Raw genomic sequence first — 23283 nt, forward strand, 5'->3', positions numbered from 1 at the left:
TGGAAATTCTCCTGCCCAGTACAGGCCCACTGAAATAAACGCGAGTTGCGCAAAATGCATTCAAGGGGGCAGAAGATCTTTCTACCTAGATTCTGCCATAAATCTTTGGGTATTCCCTAGATTAATTTTATATATATATATATACACACACCGCTTATACAACACTCCTGCTTTTGTCAAAAGTATTTTCCTCTCCTGCTCAAACACAGGTCAGTCCAACGAAAAGAGCCCCACCACCACACATGCAATATTAGAATTTAAGACGATTTATGCCCAAATCTTACAAACCTTTTACTTGCAAGAAAACCCCACTGAGAACCAACAGGCTGGTTTCTCAAGGAAATGTCTCTAAGTGCTCACTGATTTGGGGGTAGATGGAGAAAGAAGACCGACCAGATAAATCCTTCAGCTTCACCATCAGGGCTGACAGAGTGGATTAAATTTTTCCACTCCCCCTGCTTTTTAACTTTAATGCGCAAAACTATATATTTTTTTCAAAAGAAACGGTCTGAAATATTGCCGTCTATTTGCCCCCGGCCTGTTTAAATAAGAGCCTCCAAAGGAAGAAGGGGCGAAAATGCTAGTTGCGGCTTTCAGAGACACCTGTTGTGGAGAGGGGAAGAGAAAGATCGGCGGCTAAAACGGTGATCCTAAACGCCTTTAGCTGAAATTAACTTTTACTGAAATCAAGGCGCTTCCTTCCACAGGAAACGTTGTGTTTAGGATCTGGTTGTCAAAGAATTCGGTCAGATAAGGTCGTCGAGAGGAAAAGAGACGGGGGGGGGGGGCTGGGAGAGGGACGGGGAAATGTCACCAAAGGGAAATAATATTTTATTCCTTTGAGAACTTGTTGATACGGGCGGGGTGTTCTTTCCTCCCGCCCCGCCCGGGCCAGCCAGTTCTCTTGCCCCGTAGTGGGCGAGTCTGGCTGGCTTCCTTGCAAAGGGAAGACCTGAGATCCGAAACCAAATAACCATTTGGGATCTATAGGGAATTCTTGCTAATTTTGCTAGGACAGCCGTCGGTGGGGAAATTGTGGGGAAACCCAGCCAGATGGATAAATAATGAATTATTATTATTTCCCATCTTTACAGAAAATTTAGCCCTTTAGGGCGACGGGAATGAGAAACAAGCGGGCACCAGAATCCTATAAATAGAGGCGAGGCAGAGGAGATCAGGGTGCATATTTCAATCTCTTTTTCTGAATTAATTGCCTGAACTGGAGTGGGATCCGAATCTATTAAAAGTACGGGGGGGCGGGGAACCTGCTTTGATCAGCAAATTGCAGATGAAATACTTATCTACAAAGCAGTGGACAGCGCTTAACACTTGAATAGCAAGTTTGTAGATAGACCTCCAATCTTATTCAACAGAAGCACCTGAATTATAACTGAGTCATAGACAACGGGATATACTGCTGCAGAAACGTGTTTAGAATTGGCCTGTATGGACGCTGTTCTTCAAACGGTACTGCTGCTGAAGTCAGTCCCACTTCTTTTCAAGGAAAAATCCGATCCTAAATATGTCAATAGGGAACTTGTGGTACTTTCTTCCTAGTTAAGAAGGCCACAATCCGGCGCGCCTTTACTTGAGACTCAATGGGGTTGATCTTCTGCGTAAATACGCATAGGACTGATAGCAATAATTAGGCAGAGGCGTTGGCTATAAACGTGTTTACTTGGGAGTTGCAACCATTAAATCCAATGAAGCCTACTTCCAAGTAAGCGTGGTTAGGAACCCAGATATCTGAAATAACTAGAATCAGAGAATTGTGGACTTGGAAAGGGACCCCAGGGGCCATCTAGTCCAACCTCCTAGATCATACATGAGAGATGACCATCCTTCTATAGGTGAAATAAGCCAAGAACCTCGGAGCAACTCAGGAGCAATCCTCCCGTCATTTATCCAGAGTGCCCTTGAAATGTCTGGTGAAGTTTTTGTATGGGGTGTCCCAATGCAAGGCTTCCGCTCTGAACACACTTATTAGGCAGTAAATCCCCACCAAACTCGATAAATACGCTCAAAATCCAAATGTACATATCTCTCACATGCAAGTGCACAGATTTAAGTAACCTGTGTGGCCCAAGCCGTCAAAGGGTAAAAAAGTATAGCAAAGGGGCGGATCTTTCCTGTGCCATATTGGATGTGTGTGTGTGTGTGCTAATAGATGCGCCATAGCTGTGCGAAACTTTTATGTGCTCCTAAAGCCCCCGGCGTTTTTCGTGACCCGTGAATCCTCCTAGACCTAAGTGTCGGCTGCCTAAGAACTGGCCGGGATGATGCTCCAAGGAAAAGCGAAGCGGCGAGAGAGAGAGAAAGAGGAGGGAGGGGAGTTCTCAGGGCATTGAAATCTGGGGAGACTGAGTCGTCTTTGCCCAGAATAGTAAGTAAGGCAAGTTCACACGACGATCGAGTAACCAAGAGAACAAGAGGCCCATTTTAATCAGGTGGTTATCTCTCTCCGAGGTGGAGATCAGAGCTCCGTCCCTCCTGGCCCTGCCATTGTGTCCCCCCTGCTGGAAATGACAGCTCCTTCAGAAATAAGCAACTTTGTCCCTGGATGGGATTTCACCTCTCTTGCACTACACATGTCCCCATTGTCATTTTACAGCTCTGGCGAATCCTCTAAATTATAGAAGGGTCTAAGCTCGGCCTCATTAAATCCCTCTTTTTCTTTTTTGTAGGGGAGGGGAGGGGGGGAAGAGCCTCAAGGTTGGCAGAGTATATTACTGTAAGCCGAGGGAGAGACTTGAATCTTATCCAGAAGGGGATTGAAGGAGCTGTGGTACTTAAGAGCACTCTTCCGCGCGCCCGTGGACGGGCTTGCACACAACCCCCAGTCGCCTGATTAGTTTTCCTATATGTTATACAGTGTGTATATATATAATGCGCGCCTGCGCGCGCGCGCGCGCTCACACACTCACTTCTGGACAGTTCTAATCTGATAAACGCGCAACAGTTTCCCTCTGTCAGAATCAAAGGATCAACTGCAACGCAATTTCTTCATTCTTTCCCTTCAGGTTCCTATTGTTCAGGCAACACTCAAATAAAGATATGATCAAATGAAGCTGCAGTTCCACCAAAGGGAAGCTGCCCTTTCATCTGACAGAGTTTCCTAATTTGAAGTTAAAAAGGGAAGTGCAGCCATCTATTCTTTGCAAGATTTCTCTTCAGGCACAACGTGCTTGGATCCTTTAAAAAAAATATTAATATGAGGGTATTTCATATTTATTTGGAGCTTTAGCCTCCTCAGCCCATCCATCCAGAAAACACAGCAGGGAAACGCTAAACTGATGAACAATATAAGAGACATTCGGTCCCTTCCCCTCCGTGTGAAGCGGGAGACAAAGATTGTGCCGCCGGTGGCAACTCAGGATAAGTCGACGCCTTGTCTGCCACATCAAGTGAGGGCCAGCACGCGTGAAAGGACCGTCGTAGATCAAACACCACAAATAACTTCAAAACGCAATGGTTGTATTTTTTTCTATTGAGTTAGTCAGTCAGTGATGCGACGATGGGGCAGAGCTCCTGCGCATGGATGTGTGAAACCTCTCGGGCTCGGCCTTTGGCGAGGCTCCCGCAGAAGGAATCACTGATCCAAGGTTCTTCTGGAGCTCACGGGGGACGTCTTTAAGAAGCCAGCCTTGTCTAAGTGCATAATAGTTGGACCCCTCGATCAGATGTTTTAAGCCCCGACGTTTAAACATTTTTAGTGCTATATAGGAGCATTTGACACTTTGTCGGGAAAATACTCAGAGATCCAGCGCAGATGCTGAACTATTGGGGAAATACCCTCCCGCGAGCAACCCACCCTCCTTCAGGAGAACGTCTCCTTCTGCTCTATGGAGAGCCCTGCAGAAGACCCAGGCAATGAGATTATCCAATAGTTGTAACTCCCGGCATCGGCATTAGCCAATCCAGTTCCGGAAGTCCTTTCCCCGACCAATCAGAAACTCGGCTTTCCTGGCAGCCTTCTTTTCCTAGCCCCGGGTTCACTTGGTTTTTCATAAATTTATCATCGAACACGGGTGCTTTTAAATATTCAGAGAACAACAACAGCCAGGTGCCCGCTGAACGCTGCGCATTAACTATGAATTAACTAAGATCCCTTTCCACAAGCTAACCGGATCACGATTTCAAAGGCAGCAACCTTACACCGAAGCTGAAACATTCCCTTGCTAAGCCCTATACACGAACACGCTATTGCCGGTTTCTTATTCAAAATAAAGTTAAAAAAAAAAAGTCACTGCAAGTGACGTTGACAAGTCATCCAAGAGTCATTAGCTGAAATCCAAACATTTTCGCATCTCTCCAACAATATTTATTCTGGAAGTTTAAAGTCGGCGGAATTTATTTCGAAGTATGTTGATTGGGCGCTGCGCATTTACTCTTGGAAGGCCCACTGATTTCTATCTAAGGCTTCGGTTTAATTGAATAGTAGGTCAAGCGGTCAGCTTCTCCCCTAAATCTTGGGACCGGGCGCGGGGCTAAAACCAACGCGAACTTCACCTCCAAATGCTTTAAATAATTTCTCCACTAATTCGCAGGGTTTTTATACCTTTAACTGCTGCGTGACAGGGATAAATCCAACAGGTGCAGACTTCCCCACTACTTTAGCTTTAGCGTTGTTAATAAAAACTAGGCCATAGAATCGCTGCTCTTTTGCAAATGGTGGTTTCATATTCCCCCCTGGGCTGATGCGCAAGGGTGGGGAGTTGCAATCCTATTTTAACACGCCCCCATGAGGTCCTTTTCACACACTGGAAGCTCCTGGAAGCTCTATCTATATTGGATCACTGGTTCCAGGATCCAGGTGTGGCCCACGGACTGCTCCTTCGATCTTTAGCAATCTTCTTTGACTTCGTTCTTGTGACTGTGCTAGAATCACAGCCTTACTTGGAAGTAAGTTCCATCAGAATCACTTCCGAAAACATGCATTTGCCATTGCGAGAGGAGGGGGAGGGGGAGGATCAGTTTTTGTTTTAAGTGGTGGTCTCACAATACTCCCGGTTGAACTTTCTGTCCAGGTTGCCAAACCGTTTGGAGATGCAAGGAGCTCTTCAGCCTTCGGCATGGAATTGAATCGAGACGTATCGGAGATGGCCTGGAGAACAGTGGGGCAGGATGACAACAGCAAACTTGGCGGTAAGGGATCAGCTCTCTCTCCCACCCCCCTTCCCCAAATCGTGGAGCTGAAAATGTGCGCCCGAGCGAGAGGAATGCCAAGCCGGACCCCTTCAGACTCCTGGGTTGCTGCCGCCACCCACTCACCCACTCCTCTGGCCCCCGCCCGTCTCTTCCCTCGCATCGTCTTAGTAGCCCAGGCTGCCCATCCCCAAACCTGAAGGTGCCAAATCACGTTACTGCTGGCGTCGGAAGCCCCTTTCGGATCCGTGACAGCTGAGCTCTCCTTATCGATTATGTGACAGTGCGCTTCATTGGCGCAGCCCCAGAAGTTCCCGTTTGGACAAGGAGAAGCGACTCCACTTCCTGTAGGCCCTGGAACCTGATCGATCAGATTTTAATGCGGAGAGACACTCTCGAGCCGGTCGCCGAACGGGTCCAGGCAGCGTCTGCTTCCCGCCTGACCTGGCCAGACAACCGCCTTGAAGCAAGAGGTCAAGGCGAGCGGGCGCCCGGAAAGACAAAAACCGTCTCGACTAAGCGCTGACCAGGGGGTGTGGGTGGGGAGGCAGTAGGAGCAATCCGGACCCCATAGGTGTGAAGGGGAATATTCTCTGTGGCTTGGGTGTACCCGGGCACCACCCATAATACGCGTCCCCGAGGGCTGAAGATGGTTGCTCAGGCCTCAGTTGCCTACAAGGTGGCATTGGCCATATTTTGAAATCAGGCTGGCGCTGGCTGCTCCATTCGATAAGGTTGATGCGGAAATAAATCTCATCCAGCATCTAATCCAGGCATATGCAAACTCGGCCCTCCAGATGTTTTGGGACTACAACTCCCATCATCCCTAGCTAACAGGAACAGTGGTCAGGGATGATGGGGATTGTAGTCCCAAAACATCCGGAGGACCGAGTTTGCTTATGCCTGATCTAATCACACCCCAACAATTGGTTTCCAGTAACATTTTGAAGAGCAGCGCATCTGAGTAGGAAGGATGTTTTTCTGGAACTTGCCTTTTCCAAGGCTGATATGTTTCTAAGGTTTGTATGAGGCCTGTTCCCGCATCACACTGAACACAGAAGCAAGTGGCCTGTACACACTTACAAGTGTTTGTGTGAAAGAACGTTCATTTGTTGATCTGTACAGTCCCGCTTTTTTGTCCACAGGTACACAGACTGTGCACTCTTGAACGTTACGTGTGAATCGCTGTACACGTGTGGAGCTTAGCTCAATGACTTATATCCGGTTGATACATTCGCTGAAGGGAACCTGTGGGCATCCCTGTGCGTAGGTGTGCCTTTCCCTTTCCATAGGATGGGCAGACAGAGGGACCAAGCACTTGCAATGGCTCCCTCCTTCTTGCTCTACTGTATCTTGTTTCTCAAGTCTTTCCTGGCGAGACGGCGGACAAGATGGACCGAGCAAGATTTCAGCTAGATAATGGGACATGGGTTGACAAATATGATTGAGAAAATGGGGCACACACCTGCAGGCACTTTTAAAAAGGGTGTTGGGAGCGAGTTACGAAAAGCAAGCGAAGCCCTATAAATCCTTGGGGTGGGGACTCACAATCCACTGACTAGGGCCAAGCAAAGTCGAAGCGAGTTGTTTCAGGGCTGCAGCACATTCCGAGTTGGTGTTAAACAAGGAATTGCCCCGGCAAAGCGAAAAGCTTAGATGGCCAGCCGCTTTTGCAGCAGAATCCTGAACAATACACCTTATTGCAAGCCAGAGCTCCTTCAGGTGTATTTAAGACCTCGGCTTTAAGATGCTAACGTGCCCGGCCTACGTTTGCTGAGCTGGTTGGGTTCCAGTCTCGCGGGGTTTGTTCCCGAGTAAATATAGGGAAGATTCGTGTATAGGATTGTGGCGTCATTTCTGTCTAACGCCCTATTCGTATGTGTGTGAGAGAGGAAGGGAGAGAGAGCAAACGGAATACACAGACAAACGGGTTTATTTGGAAGTAAGTCCCGCTACATTCTGTGTCGCTTATTCCCGGGTTAAGGGGCACAAGGCTGCAGCCTGAAGCATCCATATACACGCGCTTATTATTTCCAAAGAAGTTTCGTTGACTCAATAAGATCTGCTTCTAATGCAGTAGCATTTAGGAAAGGGCGTAAAGGACGTGCAAAACTGCCTTTCCTATCCTTCTGGATAAACACTTCGTGTGGCATTAGCGATGTTATACGACACGTGTGTTCGCATACCAATTGTTTGGGCACTTGCACGTTTTATGTTTCATCCGTGTTCCACTCACGTCGCGGAAATGCGAAATATGCGTCTTAACTCTTTAGTAAGGCGCTTTAGGAGGGATCGCACCCTTCGGGACAGAGAATCGGTGACACTTGGATCCTAAATCCTATACAGTGGTACCTCGGGTTAAGTACTTAATTCGTTCCGGAGGTCAGTTCTTAACCTGAAACGGTTCTTAACCTGAAGCACCACTTTAGCTAATGGGGCCTCCTGCTGCCGCCGCGCCGCCGGAGCACGATTTCTGTTCTCATCCTGAAGCAAAGTTCTTAACCCGAGGTACTATTTCTGGGTTAGCATAGTCTGTAACCTGAAGCGCATGTAACCCGAGGTACCACTGTACTTTTAAAAGCAATTCAGTTATTTCGGTGAAACTTACTTCCAAGTAATGGACGTGGGGTGGGTGTCTATTGTTAATTCTGCTCAGAGTAAACCCATGACTGACTTAAACCCATTAATTTCAGGGAGGTCTTCTCCGAGCATGACTTTTAGGGTTGCTTCTGTGGCCTGGCATCCTTACCCATCAGCCAGTCCCTGAGCTCAGCTGCGGCTTCCTCGGCCCCCTCCAGCTTGGGAGAGAAGCGCCCGGAGTCTGTTTTGCAGCGCCAACTCCCTGTGGCCGGAAGGGAGAGCCTCCCCCGCCTCTCTCCTCCCTCCAACACGTGTCCCCAATAATATTATACCTCTGCGCAGATTTTCACTGTAAGCCCATCTTGGTTGAAAAGCCGGGAGCTGGAACGAAACAAATAAGCAAAGTCAGCCAAGCTGAGAGTCGACTCCTAACCCTAAACACAACGGCGTGGGGACTTTTTCGCTGCGCCTTTGCGCACAACTGACCCGATGACTTTTGGTTTAAAAACGTATTTCCGCACTTCCGCGCTCTGCTACAAGGTGACCAGCATTAGGATGTTACGAATCACCTGCTTGTTAGTCAACAAGAAATTGGAGGGAGGGGAGGGGAGTGACCCACCCCAATTAAAAAGCGATTCGTTACCCAAAGGAAGCCCGCAGCCAACCTCTCTCCGTTTCCCCCCACGCTGAAGGCAGAGCCCCGACATTTTAAAAATGATTTTAATTAAGGTTGATGAGAAGACCAGATCTGCCTATGAGGTGAGGCCATTAATCCGGCTTCTGGAGCCGGGGGCTCCCCCGCAGAAGGTCTCCAAGTGGGGGGCGCCCCCCTGCCTGCCCGCCGCCTTCTCCTTCTCCCTTCCAGCAGAGGTTTCATTACTTGCCGTTAGTGCCTGAAAACAATGAAGGATGTCGAACTGGGCTTTTATTGATTATTTGTCACCCTGTATTTGTCAGTTTCAATCACTTTCCCCCCCTGAAGTTTTACTTACGGGCACTTGAGTTTTCGGATTAGCGCAGCTCTGAGGATTGAAGGGAGGGGGTTGCAATTATCCGCTGGCCTGCTTCCCCCTCCCGAGGGAACAGGAGAGTGGTGAGAAAGAAACAAGGGGAGGGGAATCGAGGTAGGCGCAGGCATTAATGTACAGAAGCACTCATCGGTCCTCACTCAAAAGCGGAGGATTGCGGAGCCCAAAGGAGTTTGACCCTGCCTGGAAAATATAATACCCAAGCGCGACCAAGAGGCGTTTGCTACTTTGCCCTACGACTGGTCAGTTTATTCTCTGTAGCCCTACAGGGCATTGCTCAGTATGGTTTTCTCTCAGGGCCTGTTCGGCTCTAGTGTCTCCGTTTTCAGTTGCCTGTATCTCTTTCGCTTTCAAAACTGGGAGACTTTGGAACTGGGAGGTTAACTGGCCCCATGAAAACTGAAACGCTTGAAGCCCCCTTACCCCGTGCAGGGGTGCCAATTTGAATTAAATATTGGGGAGGCCCAGGTAAGACCCACCCTGCAGAATCCATCACAAGATGCTACACATGCACACCATTCAAATGGAAATGGCTTTCAGCTTGGGGGGGGGGGGAGAGGCGACCCTGACCCAATTAAATATTTTTAGGGGGGTGAAGGGACCTTGGTCCCTAGGAGTTGGCTCCTATAACGCCCACACTTGGCAAATAATATACAGTGGTACCTCGGGTTACAGATGCTTCAGGTTACAGACTCTGCTAACCCAGAAATAATACCTCTGGTTAAGAACTTTGCTTCAGGATGAGAACAGAAATCACACGGCGGCAGCGCAGCAGCAGCAGGAGGTCCCATTAGCTAAAGTGGTGCTTCAGGTTAAGAACAGTTTCAGGTTAAGAACGGACCTTCGGAATGAATTAAGTACGTAACCAGAGGTACCATTGTACAGACACACACACACACACACTTTCCACAGAGCTTATTTTAGAAATGCATGAACAACTCTATGCATGTCCACTGAGAAGTGAGCTCCACTCAGTGAGTCTTACTCCTAGGTAAAGGTGCATAGGTTTGCAGTGTCGGGAGACTGCCTTCACATGAAAAATAAAAATTGTCCTTGGGATGCCTACTATTACTATCATCAGCATTAGCATAAATAGTAGAAGTAGCAGTAGTATTTCTAGTTCTGCCACATGATAAGAATATAGAATCATAGAATCATAGAATCATAGAGTTGGAAGAGACCACAAGGGCCATCGAGTCCAACCCCCTGCCAAGCAGGAAACACCATCAGAGCACTCCTGACATATGGTTGTCAAGCCTCTGCATAAAGACCTCCAAAGAAGGAGACTCCACCACACTCCTTGGCAGCAAATTCCACTGTCGAACAGCTCTTACTGTCAGGAAGTTCTTCCTAATGTTTAGGTAGAATCTTCTTTCTTGTAGTTTGGAACCATTGCTCCGTGTCCGCTTCTCTGGAGCAGCAGAAAACAACCTTTCTCCCTCCTCTATGTGACCTCCTTTTATATATTTGAACATGGCTATCATATCACCCCTTAATCTCCTCTTCTCCAGGTTAAACATGCCCAGCTCCCTTAGCCGTTCCTCATAAGGCATCGTTTCCAGGCCTTTGACCATTTTGGTTGCCCTCCTCTGGACCCGTTCCAGTTTGTCAGTGTCCTCCTTGAACTGTGGTGCCCAGAACTGGACACAGTACTCCAGGTGAGGTCTGACCAGAGCAGAATACAGTGACACTATTACTTCCCTTGATCTAGATGCTATACTCCTATTGATGCAGCCCAGAATTGCATTGGCTTTTTTAGCTGCCGCATCACACTGTTGGCTCATGTCAAGTTTGTGGTCAACCAAGACTCCTAGATCCTTTTCACATGTACTGCTCTCAAGTGTTACTCTCCTGTAGTCCGCAATTGGATCAAATTCAGTTTGTTTCAGTGATTCCTCCTCAACCTTTGGGGGAGGTGGTAGAGAGAGATAATTTCATGCTCTTGAGAAATTTGCCAACAAACCAGTCTCTGACTGTGTTGGAAAGTAAGCCCCTCTATTCAATAGGACATTTCCCCAGGTAAATGTGCAGATAGCTGTATACCAGGGATGTGGCGCTCTAGATATTGCTGGACTGCAGTTCTCATCATCCTTCACCATTGGCCATGCCAGCTGGGGCTGATGGGAATTGGAGTTCAGCAACAGCCAGAGGACCATAAGCTCCCCAACCCTGCTACAGTATAAACAAAAGCAAGTCTGCAGCTCTTTCTAAGGGCACTGGGTAAAGGTAAAGGGACCTCTGACCATTAGGTCCAGTCGTGGTCGACTGGGGTTGCAGCGCTCATCTCGCTTTACTGGCTGAGGAAGCCAGTGTACAGCTTCTGGGGTCATGTGGCCAGCATGACTAAGCGGCTTCTGGCGAACCAGAGCAGCGCACAGAAATTTTGTTTAGTCGTTTAGTCGTGTCCGACTCTTCGTGACTCCATGAACCAAAGCAACGCCAGGCACTCCTGTCTTCCACTGCCTCCCGCAGTTTGTTCAAACTCATGTTCGTAGCTTTGAGAACACTGTCCAACCATCTCGTCCTCTGTCGTCCCCTTCTCCTTGTGCCCTCCATCTTTCCCAACATCAGGCTCTTTTCCAGGGAATCTTCTCTTCTCCTGAGGTGGCCAAAGCTTGCTTATTTATTTATTTATTTATTTATTGAATTTATATACCTGCAAGTATCAGGGAGGCTCACAGCTTAAACTTCAGGACCCCTAATACCAGAGGGGCTCCATAAGTAACTTTATGCCACATTGCTTTTTTTAAAAAAGCTTTAAATAGTGCATTATGCATATATATAATATTTCCCTCATTTTCCCTCATTCTGCTCCTCATAACTCAAAAACCATAAGGCATAGGAATTTTTTATTCACACCAGTGACTTTGACATGTGGGATAATCTAGGACAACATTTTAAATCAAAATCTTGAGATGCAGTAGTTAAATTTCTTTTTAAAATGGTGGTGATCTGTCATGCCCGGACACAGAGATCCAGTGCTGAGGGCCTTCTGGCGGTTCCCTCACTGCGAGAAGCCAAGCTACAGGGAACCAGGCAGAGGGCCTTCTCAGTAATGGTGCCCGCTGTGTGGAATGCCCTCCCATCAGATGTCAAAGAGATAAATAACTACCTGACGTTTAGAAGACATCTGAAGGCAGCCCTCTTTAGGGAAGTTTTTAATGACTGATGTTTTAATGTATTTTTAATCTTTGTTGGAAGCCGCCCAGAGTGGCTGGGGAAACCCAGCCAGATGAGCGGGGTATAAATAATAAATATTATTATTATTATTATGGAACAACTCCATTGAAGAAGATAACAGTGGTTACCCAGAATTTGTTGTTGGTTGTGAAGGGGCCCGTACAACAGTTTAGGGCCCCCAAAATGTGGGTCCACCACTGGTTGCAGCTTCATGAAGTACAAAGTATAGGAGGCCACCCGCTGCCCCCATTCCCCACAACCAATGCCCCTCTTTCTATCTCCCCTTCTCCAAAGATTGCTTCCGTTTTTCTCTTGATGTTGTGCCTGAGATGATGCTCGCATCTTGTGTGGACACGGAAGGCAAGCTTGTATAATAGCCCTGGGAGTTGGCAGGGAGCCTATCTTGTACAGTAGTACTCCATTTGATGTACGGTATTTCATGGCACAGTAAGCTAAGAGACAAGTGAACACCAAGAGGCCTGTAATATGGGCTTTAATTACAGCTGAGAGGGTTCTCCAGGCTGATTAGCAAGAGGAGGGTGAAAAAATCAATTGCAGGCATCCCTGTCACAATGTGCTAATAAAAATTAAAAAGCACACCGTTTATGAGGGCAAACATATTATTGTTGTTTTTAATCACAGGGAGGGTATGGAGGTTAAAAATACTATACCACACAAATAACTCCATGCAATTATGGGGACAAGCTGTCACCTTCTTCCAAGAGACTGTGTATTAGACCAGGCTTTGCCAACCTTCTGGCTGAGGCTGATGGGAGGGCACCAGGTTGGTGAAGCCTGTATTAGCCAAAAAAATTCAAGATCCTTCATGTTCACACTCACTCACTCACTTCACACACATATATCACAACCGCTGGCAGAATAACCCATGCACGCCAGATCAGAATGGGACAATTCATGACATCATAGTTGTCAGGGGCTCAGGAGCAGAGGCACAGGGAAGATGGGAGATGGAGAGCGAGGGGGAGGAATCCGAGGGCAGTGTAGGAGGAGACAGTGGTCCGAGGGATTCCATGAGCCTCTCCAGCGAATCGGAAGATTCACAGAAGGGAGCGCCAGTGGCCAGGGGTAGGGGGGTCCCAAGGGGAACGCCCCAGGAGCAAGGGGGGAGCAGGGACTCCCAGAGTAGTAGTTGGAAATCAGGACCAGCTTCCCCACCAGAGCAGAGTGGGGGGGAAGGGTCCCAGGCATCGGGACCAGTACTTCCCCCACCAGGGAGAGAAGACGAGGCAGAGCTGACCACGCCTCCCTCGGAGAGTCGTACAACGGAGGGGAGGTCAGATCCGGCTAGTGTCCCGGAAGAGGGAAGCAGTGACAGAAGTAGTGTAACGGTTAGGAGAAAGGTCACTGGGTTGGCGCGAGAGGCAAGTTCAAATGTACAGGAGCGCGGGACAGCAGAGAGTGAGGATTGGGAACCGGGTCCTAAAGCACGCCGGAGGCAGGGGGAGGAGCTAAGCGACTCAGCGTCGGAAGAGTCCAGGAAGGGCAATGCCCCAGCGGGCAGGAGGACCCAGAGGAGGAGAGAGCAGCGCAGAAGGTGGAGCAGGGCTAGGATCTTAAACTGGTGCGGAAGGGGAAGTGATTCAGATAGGACTTCGCCGATCTAGAGTCTAGACGTAGGGTTGCACGCTCTGGCTTTAAAATGGAAATTATACTTCAATAAAGACTTTTGTACATAATATCAGCCTGGCGTTGGTCCTCTGTGAGCTGGGACCTAGAGGCAGCCCTGACAATAGTGCTTACACACATTTCAACCGATGGGATGTTAACTCACAAATCCCTGTGAATCCTTTTACTTGTGTCCACATCAGGAGACGGTGGGAATATTCTGAAAAAATTGTTAGTAAATATGGTATAGATGATTATTGACTCCTGCACTATAGTTGCTAATCTCACTATTTAAAGAAACGCATACTGTTTGGTCCTCAACCCTGTTCCCCATCTGTACCTTGCCTAGGGATTAATGGCAATGCAAATAAAACCTGACTTATTCTTTCTCAGGAAAGTCCAGAATTGGGATGAAGTGCTGGAATCTGAGCAATATTCAAGTGAATTCCTGACCTCCTTTTTAAAAAAAAATTGTTCCGTTTAATTGGTTCTTGAACACTTGAAATATTAAATCTGAGATTTTCTTTATTTTTGTGTGTCTCTGTGTAGCAGAAGTTAAGAACCTGTGTGGTTGCAGTAAGGTAAAGGTAAAGGGACCCCTGACCATTAGGTCCAGTCGTGGCCGACTCTGGGGTGGCGGTGCTCATCTCGCTTTATTGGCCGAGGGAGCCGGCGTACAGCTTCCGGGTCATGTGGCCAGCATGACTAAGCCGCTTCTGGCGAACCAGAGCAGCACACGGAAACGCCGTTTACCTTCCCGCCAGAGCGGTACCTATTTATCTACTTGCACTTTGACGGGTTTTCAAACTGCTAGGTTGGCAGGAGGTGGTTGCAGTAGTTAGTGAAAATTATGCATGGCCTGGAGAAAAGGCTTAAAGAGTAGTTTTCCTGCCTCTCTCATAGTATTAGAACAATGAAGCTGAAAGTTGGAAGGTTCAGGATTGACAAATGGGAGTACTTAATCACACATCTCACAGTTGAATTATGGAATTTGGATTAGGATATAAGTGGCTACTAGCCAGTCAGAGGCAGTAATATTTATGAATACCAGTTGAAGGAGGAAATAGTTCTATTGGGATGCCATAACACTATGCATTTGAGCACTCAGCTGTTCCTTCCCCCTTTGGAACCTCTAGTCTACTGTACAACCACTGATTTGGGGTCAGTAGGGAAAAGTTGGCCAAGTTTGGGCAAAGGAGATTCACCACCTGATCAGTGCTTGGATTAATGTGTGTGCGAAAATGGACAGTCCTTAAGAAAGCCCACAAACTCCACCCCCAGAAGCTATGAAAAACAGTAGCTATGGGGACATCACAAAGATGATTTGTGGGCTCCTGTAACTTAAGCACTCCGCCATACTCATTGCTGCTGCTTCTCTTGATGTGGTCTTCAGTCTTCATCCAACAGGGAACAGTGGGGATGGCTGCAGACATATATCATTGCTGATTCTGGTTGACCAATGTAGATCCTTGCATGGATCTACATGTTTGGATTAAAAGGGTCATCTATACAACATGCTTGGAGGTGGTCTATTTCCACTTCTGAAGTACAAAATGTATTATATTGTGAGGTAGGCATTGCTTATGCTAGAGGTGTGCAGGTCAGGATATAATGACTTGCCTAAAACCATCCAGTATGAATGCTTGTTTTTTAATATTATTAATCCATTGAGTATGTCTGCTTTTATTTAGAATCCTGCAGGGGTCTTATGCCTCAGAAGCATGGTAGTGGATTCAGGGATACAATGAACAGGCAGGATGTGGATAATGAAAGCAAGGTTTTGCACAAACTTCTTTTGTTCACTTTCTTACCTGGGGGAAAATGAGTATGTTTGCAGGGTTGATGGCAGGATGGTAAACATTTAGCAGGTGGCAAAAGGAACAGACAAAGGAGAAAATGAGCAGGAGACAGGACTAGGTTTGGCCAGTGTGGGAGCAGATATTGTGAGAATACACCTGAGCAAAATGGAAATAAATGATTTGTTGGGCACCCTTGTGAATGCTTTTTGCAAAATGTTTCTCCATAGATAGCCATGAAGGGAGATATTTATTTCCATGGAGGAAATAAAAGCTGGTGGCTCTGACTGTAACAAAAGGAAAGCAGGTTAGGACACCTTCCCCCCACAAAACAAAGCAGGTTGTGGGGCATGTCCCTTCTGAGCCACCAGCCTGTGAATCTTCCCCTCCCCTAAGTAACATCAGCACATGCATACTGAGCCTTAAAGGTAAAGGTAAAGGGACCCCTGACCATTAGGTCCAGTTGTGGCCGACTCTGGGGTTGCGGTGCTCATCTCGCTTTATTGGCCGAGGGAGCCGGCATACAGCTTCCATGTCATGCGGCCAGCATGACTAAGCCGCTTCTTGCAAACCAGAGCAGCACACAGAAATGCCATTTACCTTCCCGCCAGAGTGGTACCTATTTATCTACTTGCACTTTGACATGCTTTCAAACTGTTAGGTTGGCAGGAGCAGGGACCAAGCAACGGGAGCTCACCCTGTTGCGGGGATTCGAACCGCCGACCTTCTGATCGGCAAGTCCTAGGCTCTGTGGTTTAACCCACAGCACCAGCGCCACCAGGCAGCAAATGGTGGAATCAATAGAGGTACGTCTGTGATAGCCTTGGCTTACTCCCATCCCAAGCATAGGTTGAAATTAGATATGGAAGTGAAGTGGAAGTCAGCACTTCTGTGCATCTAATAAATGCAGAAGAGTGTGTTCTGATGGTACAGTTTATCACTGTCACAGTGTTGTAGACATAAGAAAATGTGTACTTTTCCAACCTCCCTCTGCTACACCTTTATTAATGATACAGAAGTCCAGTCTTCTTTTCTGGCCTCATTATACCTCTGCATCCTACCAGCATCCAGCGGATCTCCTCCCCATGAAGTGTGTGACTCAGGAGCTGCAGGCTTTCTTGATGAAATCCTACCACTTCAGGCTTTTCTGCTTTCAAACTAGACTAAGATTTCATTTCCGGTCTGAGGAGCTCACAGCTCTACCAGCCGCAAGGCCTTTTTTTTTTTGTAATGTCGCCAAGGGGGTGCTTGGCTGTGGGCAGAACAGTCAGCATTTTACCATGTCACCCGGGAATGAGTTGGCACCATGGTTCTCATGTGAATCACCAACCCACAGCATGAGTTCATCAGCAACCAGGAAGGGCACGCTCTCGGATGGACAGAGCTGTTCCACAAGAATGTGACAGAAAATGTCAAAAGAAAAGCTTCACTGTCCCAACTGATCACTCAATGAACCCAGTGAGCTGCTACATTCAGTGCTCACTATAACACATCCACCCCTCTCTGAATGACATAGTTCTGTTGTAGAGGCCTGAGATTTGGAGCCAGTTTCTGTACAAGGCAGAAGAAGCTGCCTTATAATGTCAGACTAATGGTCCATGTAAGCCAGCATTGTCCACCCTGGCTGGCAGAATTCATAGAAAGGTTGCAGGTGTGGTATGTTTGGCACTGATAAACAGAAGACTTGAGGTTGGAGGGGTTTGGGGAAGATCTTTCTTCCGCAGTCTCCAATTGCAGCTGTCTGTATGTACTTCTTTTTTCAAAGAGAAAGCCGAATACTGAGAATGTGGACTGGGTGTATCTATTCACATTTCAAATCACGATGTGATTGCTTCAGCTTGCACCAACCTTATAAAAGCGCCCATATGCCATGCATCTGATGAAATGGACTCTAGCTACCAAAAGCTTGCATTGTGATAAATTTGTTAGTCTTCTTAAAAGTTTTTTTTTTTTATTGCAAATGTATTCACCTTCAAGTTGTCTCCTTAACATTTTTGCTGCAGCAGGCTAACATGGCTATCTACTGGGAATCTGATCCAGGCAAATCAATCTTCTGTGGGACACAATCCAGCCTTGGATGCTTTGCAGAGGCATGGGATGCGTGTCTTGGATTGTGAACCGAGTTGTGAGCATTCTGAATTCCGGATCATGGCCATTTGCTATGTGCACTGATTGGCCCAAAGTAATGGGCCTCCATGGGGACACGGGTGGCACTGTGGGTTAAACCACAGAGCCTAGGACTTGCTGATCAGAAGGTCGGCGGTTTGAATCCCCGCGACGGGGTAAGCTCCCGTTGCTCGGTCCCTGCTCCTGCCAACCTAGCAGTTCGAAAGCACGTCCAAGTGCAAGTAGATAAATAGGTACCTCTCCAGTGGGAAGGTAAACGGCGTTTCCGTGCACTGCTCTGGTTTGCAAGAAGCGGCTTAGTTATGCTGGCCACATGACCCGGAAGCTGTACGCCGGCTCCCTCGGCCAATAAAGCGAGATGAGCGCCGCAACCCCAGAGTCGGCCACGACTGGACCTAATGGTCAGGGGTCCCTTTACCTTTACCTTTTAATGGGCCTCCATGGTCCTGTCCAACTCTAAAATTCTATGAATCTTTGCTTGAATCTAAAGTTCAGTTAGCTTACTGCAATGTGGATTGATCTGGCGCAAAGAGCAAAAGGACTCATTTTGAACGCACTCTTGCACATTGGAAGCTAAAGCCTCAACATTCAGACTATTCTTAACAATTTTGCTTAGAGATTTGTTGTCTTCTTATAACAATATATCTCTACAGCTATTGTTTTGCAGAATATTCTTCTTATTGCCTTCTCTACCCATACTTTTTTGGTTTCTTCCCATTTCCATTAGCCTCTTGAAACTTGTTTTCTTGATTAAATATAATTAGCTCATTGATTCATTTTTATGTATTTGATATTCTGCTGTACTCCATTATTCCCATTGTTCACTCTTTTACCAAACCATTATTTGATATGTTATATCTTGTCATATAAGGGTGATTTTGCAGCCCTGTGTTAATTCCTAAATAAAGAATTGAGGGGTAGGGAGAGAATCCTGAAGAGGAGTTTTATGGAGTCTACATGACTCATTGAACCACTTGTCTCTCTATTTAATTTCCAGACACCAAGAAACTTTATGAACTTAGTTCTGTGAAGATACTCAAAATCCCACTGAATTCAGTGAGATTTTATTTATGAGAAAGCATGCTTAGGATTGCTCCTCATATCCTTTGGGGCACTTGCTAAGGCACACAAACTTTCTTTTCGACTTTGCTTACATCCAGTAATTGACACCCTTTCCTGAAAGCCAGTCGGTACCTCTACTCCTTCCCTCCCTCCCTCCCGTGCATGCAGCTATCATTTTATAGTATAATATTTACTTTGGACAATTTTAAGACGGAGACAATTAGCATTTATATCAGGCAGGATTTTTAAAATAAATAAATAAATTGTGTTTCTATCGGACCATTTAAAAAAGGAGAAGCCAATAAAGTTTTGATGTGTGGGCTTTTAGTTGTTGATGTTGGTGGTGAAATTATTGGTTGGACTGTATTTACATGCTTGGCTCTGGTTTTTAACCAGCACATCTTGAAGTAGCTGTTGTGGTGGAAGAGGCAACGCTACTTGTTCTAAGCACCGCTCCTCACTTTTAATGGGAAACTCAAAACATTTTTTTTATATTAATTGTCTTCTTGATGTTAGAATTTTGATGGCAGAGCAGACAGCGCAAAAAGCAAACAATTAAAACATTTTATGTATTTGATCTCTGATAGGCATCTCTGCAAGATAGATTTTAACATTTTTTCTTCTTAATTCCGCCCCCCTTCCAGTAAGAAGGATAAGCTTGGAGTGCCCAGTCGCCGTGGTAACTGCCAGAAAAATTCTCCAGAAGTTTGAAGAGGTCAGCTAACAGGGTCAACAACTCTGGCCTCTTTCTGAGCTGGGGCAGGCAGGCCCCATCCTGCTGGCAGAATGTTCGCCAAGGCCTAACCCTGGGAGGTGGGCCATTCCAGCTCTGATATAAATTTTTTGAGTCAGTTCACGGCCTGGACTCTCCAGGTGGCCTCCAAAATCGATGGTGACCTCTTGACCCTGTCTAACGTCGGCATCGCATCCAACCTAAGGAAGGATTTAGGGAGGAATGACAGCTTTCCACTGAGTGTTATTGGGGACAGTACAAACAGTTTGGGAAGCAAGGAGGTAGGTATGAGGAAACCAGGTCATTAAAAGCATATTAAAAAACAATTGCAGTGGGTTGAGATGGGGCGGGGGGGGGGGCAGGGCGGGAGGAACAATCCTTGTTAGTGGTTACTTTCTGGTTAGCATTTATTTATCTATTTTTTGTTTGTTTGTTTGTGAATCTTTGCAGAGGGCTGCTCCCATCCTTGTCTTCAGATCTTGCTTGTAACGTTAAGGACATCCCTGGTTTTTGGTGTAGAAAGGAGGCTTTTCCTTTGTGCTGGAAGTCAAAACTCTTTTTGCATCCACATATAAATAACAGATGCGTAAATAAAAATGGATAGATTCAGAACACAATAGACATTTTCCTTCACTGTCTAGGTATCTTCCCAGAATTGCTTAAAATGTATGTATTAAAATGCCTCTTCTGCTTTTCTTGGCAGGAATAGTCCAGGAATTGTTAAAGAAGGTTCTTTATTCAAAAGAGTAACTTTGGAATATATGCAACCATCCTGAGATTTAACAAAACATTAAGGGCACAGTCCAGCCAAAGCTAAGCACATTCTAATCCCATTGATTTTCCTGGGACTGACAAGTGCTTAACTTTGTTTGGATTGTGCCCAAGTAAAACAGGTGCTTTAAAAAATTAAGACAAGGAAATTACAAGGTATGCAAAAAATGCTCTGGAATGAAGGTGAGCTGGTTTAACTGGGCTGTTCCACTTCTGCTTTGTAAAACAAATAGTTAAGCGCAGATTTGATTCCATGGGATCCAGTTCTAATGTGGGGAAGAAATGTAATCGGCACAAGATAACAAACATTCATAGATAATTTTATGTAAGTGTTTTATCAGCGCCGGAGTTTGCTAACAAATATGTTGAACTCTGAATTCCTTAGCAAGTGGATTCTTTGTTCAGCTTTATTTACAAAAATAGAATCCAGTGCTACAACCATTACTCATGTAGTCCTCATGTATAGAGACACTCTTGTACAGAGCAAGGTGAGAAGGATACTTCAGAGTGTGGGCACCAGGAAGAATGGGAGGGAGAGCTAACCCCATGTCCTGTTCAAACCCAGCCAAGGAAGGCAAATGCCGGCTAGTTAATACTTTATTGACAAAAGCACACACACTTCTAGTGCCTTCATAGCTATTTTCCAGATCCGTGCCTGGTGGAGCATTTGACGCAACAGTGGGACCATGCGCCCCCAGGTTTATGTACCCTTGTCTGATGGAGTGTGTGCATGCAACCTGAGACGACTTCTGCCTGGAAATCGTTGCTGTGCTTGCCTCTTCAAGCCCCTCCTGGTTCTTAGGAGACAGCAGGGTAGATGGTGGCAGCAGTTTGACTGGCCCATTCCTCACCTGATCAGCCTCGTCCTCTGCCTCCAACCTGCCCTGTGCCCCCACCTCCTTCTCTGACTGCTAGGACCCTTCTCCTAAACCCCATAAATTGCTGCCCCCCCTTTCCTGGGTCCTCCTCTGGCCCCGTTGCCTCCATTGCACAATCATCAGGGCCCTGCCAGTCTCTGGCACCCCACAGAGCATAATCCACCAGGAGCTTCTCCCCACATAAGCTTCATTGAGATGACCTGCATACAATTAATGTTGACATACAATGAGCATGTGCTTTTCTCGTTTATCAGAATGTTCACAAAATATTGGGATTGAGGATCACAGCTCAAAGGTAGAACACCTAACATGTATGGGAAAATTCAATGTATGACTCTTGGCATCATTAACTAAAGCCGAGGGGGGAGCCTTTTCCAGTTTGAGGGCCATACGACCTCATAGGCAACCTTCTAGGGGCCGCATGTCAGCAGTGGGCAGGGCTGCTGGCAAAAGTGGGCAGAGCTTTAATGGATGTGACTCACACCTTCATACAAAAGGCTACATTCTAGCCTCATGAACATCAGAGATGTCTACATCCACCCACATTTCTCCATCTTCTATCTAGGCCAGTACAAAGCATCATATTCCAGCCAGGTAAAAGCAGCCAAGGAGGACACAGAGGAGAACTGATGCAGGATGTGACCTGGGGAAGGGGCATGGTCCAGGAGAGTCCTGAGGGCCAGATAAGGAAACATAGAGGGCTGCATGGGAGACCCCAGGCCTGAGGTTCCCCACCTCTGAGTTAAAGGAACTTGGGTAGGCGGGCAGGAAAAGGCCACTGCTTGAAATCTCATGGAGCCACCTGGAGTCAGATTAGCAGAATATAGTGCAGTAGGTGGACCCATGGCCTGACATAAGGCAGTTTAATATATTCAACTTTGTTGTGCTTGCATTACTTTGATGCTGAATTTTAGAAATAATTTTGAAGGGGAGAAGGCATGTGGATAACACAGAACATAACCAGCAGTTTCAGAGGCTATTAGAAAGGGAATTCATGAGTTCCTTATACGAAACTCAAAGGAGAACCTACTTCCCTATGCAAGTTCCCCGTTGGGCATTGCTGAGAGGAACTTCAAAAAGCAGAACCATGACACTCTGGTTGGTGCGAATAACACCCAGCGTCTTCTCGGGACTCTATAAATCTGAACCAGTTTATCAAGCCTCTTGTACTGATTTGGCTGTCACCCAAAGAGCCCTGGGAACTGCAGTTCTGAGGAGAGGCTACAGAGCATTGACAAAGGCAACTTAAGCCCCAGCATTTGGAGCCGGAAAGGGAAGCGTCTTACAATTAAATGGGTTTCAAACTGGATTAAATTTGTTGCACTATGAGACACTGTCCTGAGAACTACTCTGTCCTGATAACTTAATATTTAATTTATGAAAGGGGGGAAGATGTTACACCTTGTACATTTGGGTTGTTGTTGCTAGAGAATCCAACATTTAGAAGACAGGAGACATTATAGAGATGTATAAAATTATGTATGGCATAGAGAAAATGGACAGAGAAAAGTTTTTTTGCCCTCATGACACCAGAACATGAAGCTGAATGTTAGAAGATTCAGGACAGACAAAAGTATGTACTTCATGCAGTGCATCATTAAACTATGGGATTTGCTCTCACAAGAGGCGCTGATGACCTCCAACTTGGATGGTTTTAAAATAGGATTGGGCCAATTCATGGAGGAAAAGGATATCAGTGGCCAGTAGGCATGCTGGCTATGTTCACCTCCACTGTCAGAAGGAGTAATGCTCCTGATTGCCAATTGCTAGAAATTGCAGGAGGGAAGAGTGCTGTTGCACCCAGGTCTTGCTTGTGAGCTTTCATTGGGTATCTCGTTAGCCACTGTGGGGAACAGGATACTGGACTAGATGGGTCATTAGCTTAATCCATCAGGCTCTCCTTATCCATGCAAAGTTTTGCCAGGAAGACCAGGAGCAGGATCTGGAGTTTAGACGAGCACAAGAGCAGGAGGGTCAATGGAGACAAATTTCAGTGAAGAAGGTGGAAGTCACAGGAACACAATGCAGCAAAAAAGATTCCTGTTGTTCAGTTTAGTCTTGATAGCTGATGTGGAAATGTTTGCAGCTAATCAGATTTATCAGGGATCACTCAGCTTCCTGTGGGATTGGGTGGCCCTTTCACTCTTAAGTGCTGGACTACAGCAAGGACTTGGGAATCTGATGAGCTGTCCAAAAAGATGAACTGTCTAAAAAGACAGCTTCAGGGCCTTAAATGAAAACCTAAAATACCACAGGTGAGACATTTCAGTTGAAATAAAATTATGGCTTAATGAACTTGCATTACTGTTGTTTGGTCTGGTCTGGAGGGAAGATCTGGGTTGTTTGTCAACAGACAT

At 46.5% G+C, this 23283-nt stretch overlaps 1 protein-coding gene across 7 annotated transcripts in view; it reads left to right on the plus strand.

Annotated features, from left to right (window-relative positions):
• Positions 1 to 23283, plus strand: part of LOC309342306 (uncharacterized protein) — a 477018-nt gene that overhangs the window by 420635 nt on the left and 33100 nt on the right. For all 7 annotated transcript variants that reach the window (XM_081862832.1, XM_081862829.1, XM_081862830.1 and 4 more), the window contains one exon: positions 5028 to 5145. In XM_081862832.1, the coding sequence (XP_081718958.1) occupies positions 5028 to 5145 (118 nt within the window). The remainder of the gene's footprint in view (positions 1 to 5027; positions 5146 to 23283) is intronic.

The sequence above is a fragment of the Podarcis erhardii genome (genome assembly GCF_964252035.2).
Source record: "Podarcis erhardii genome assembly, chromosome: 5".
NCBI lineage: Eukaryota > Metazoa > Chordata > Lepidosauria > Squamata > Lacertidae > Podarcis > Podarcis erhardii.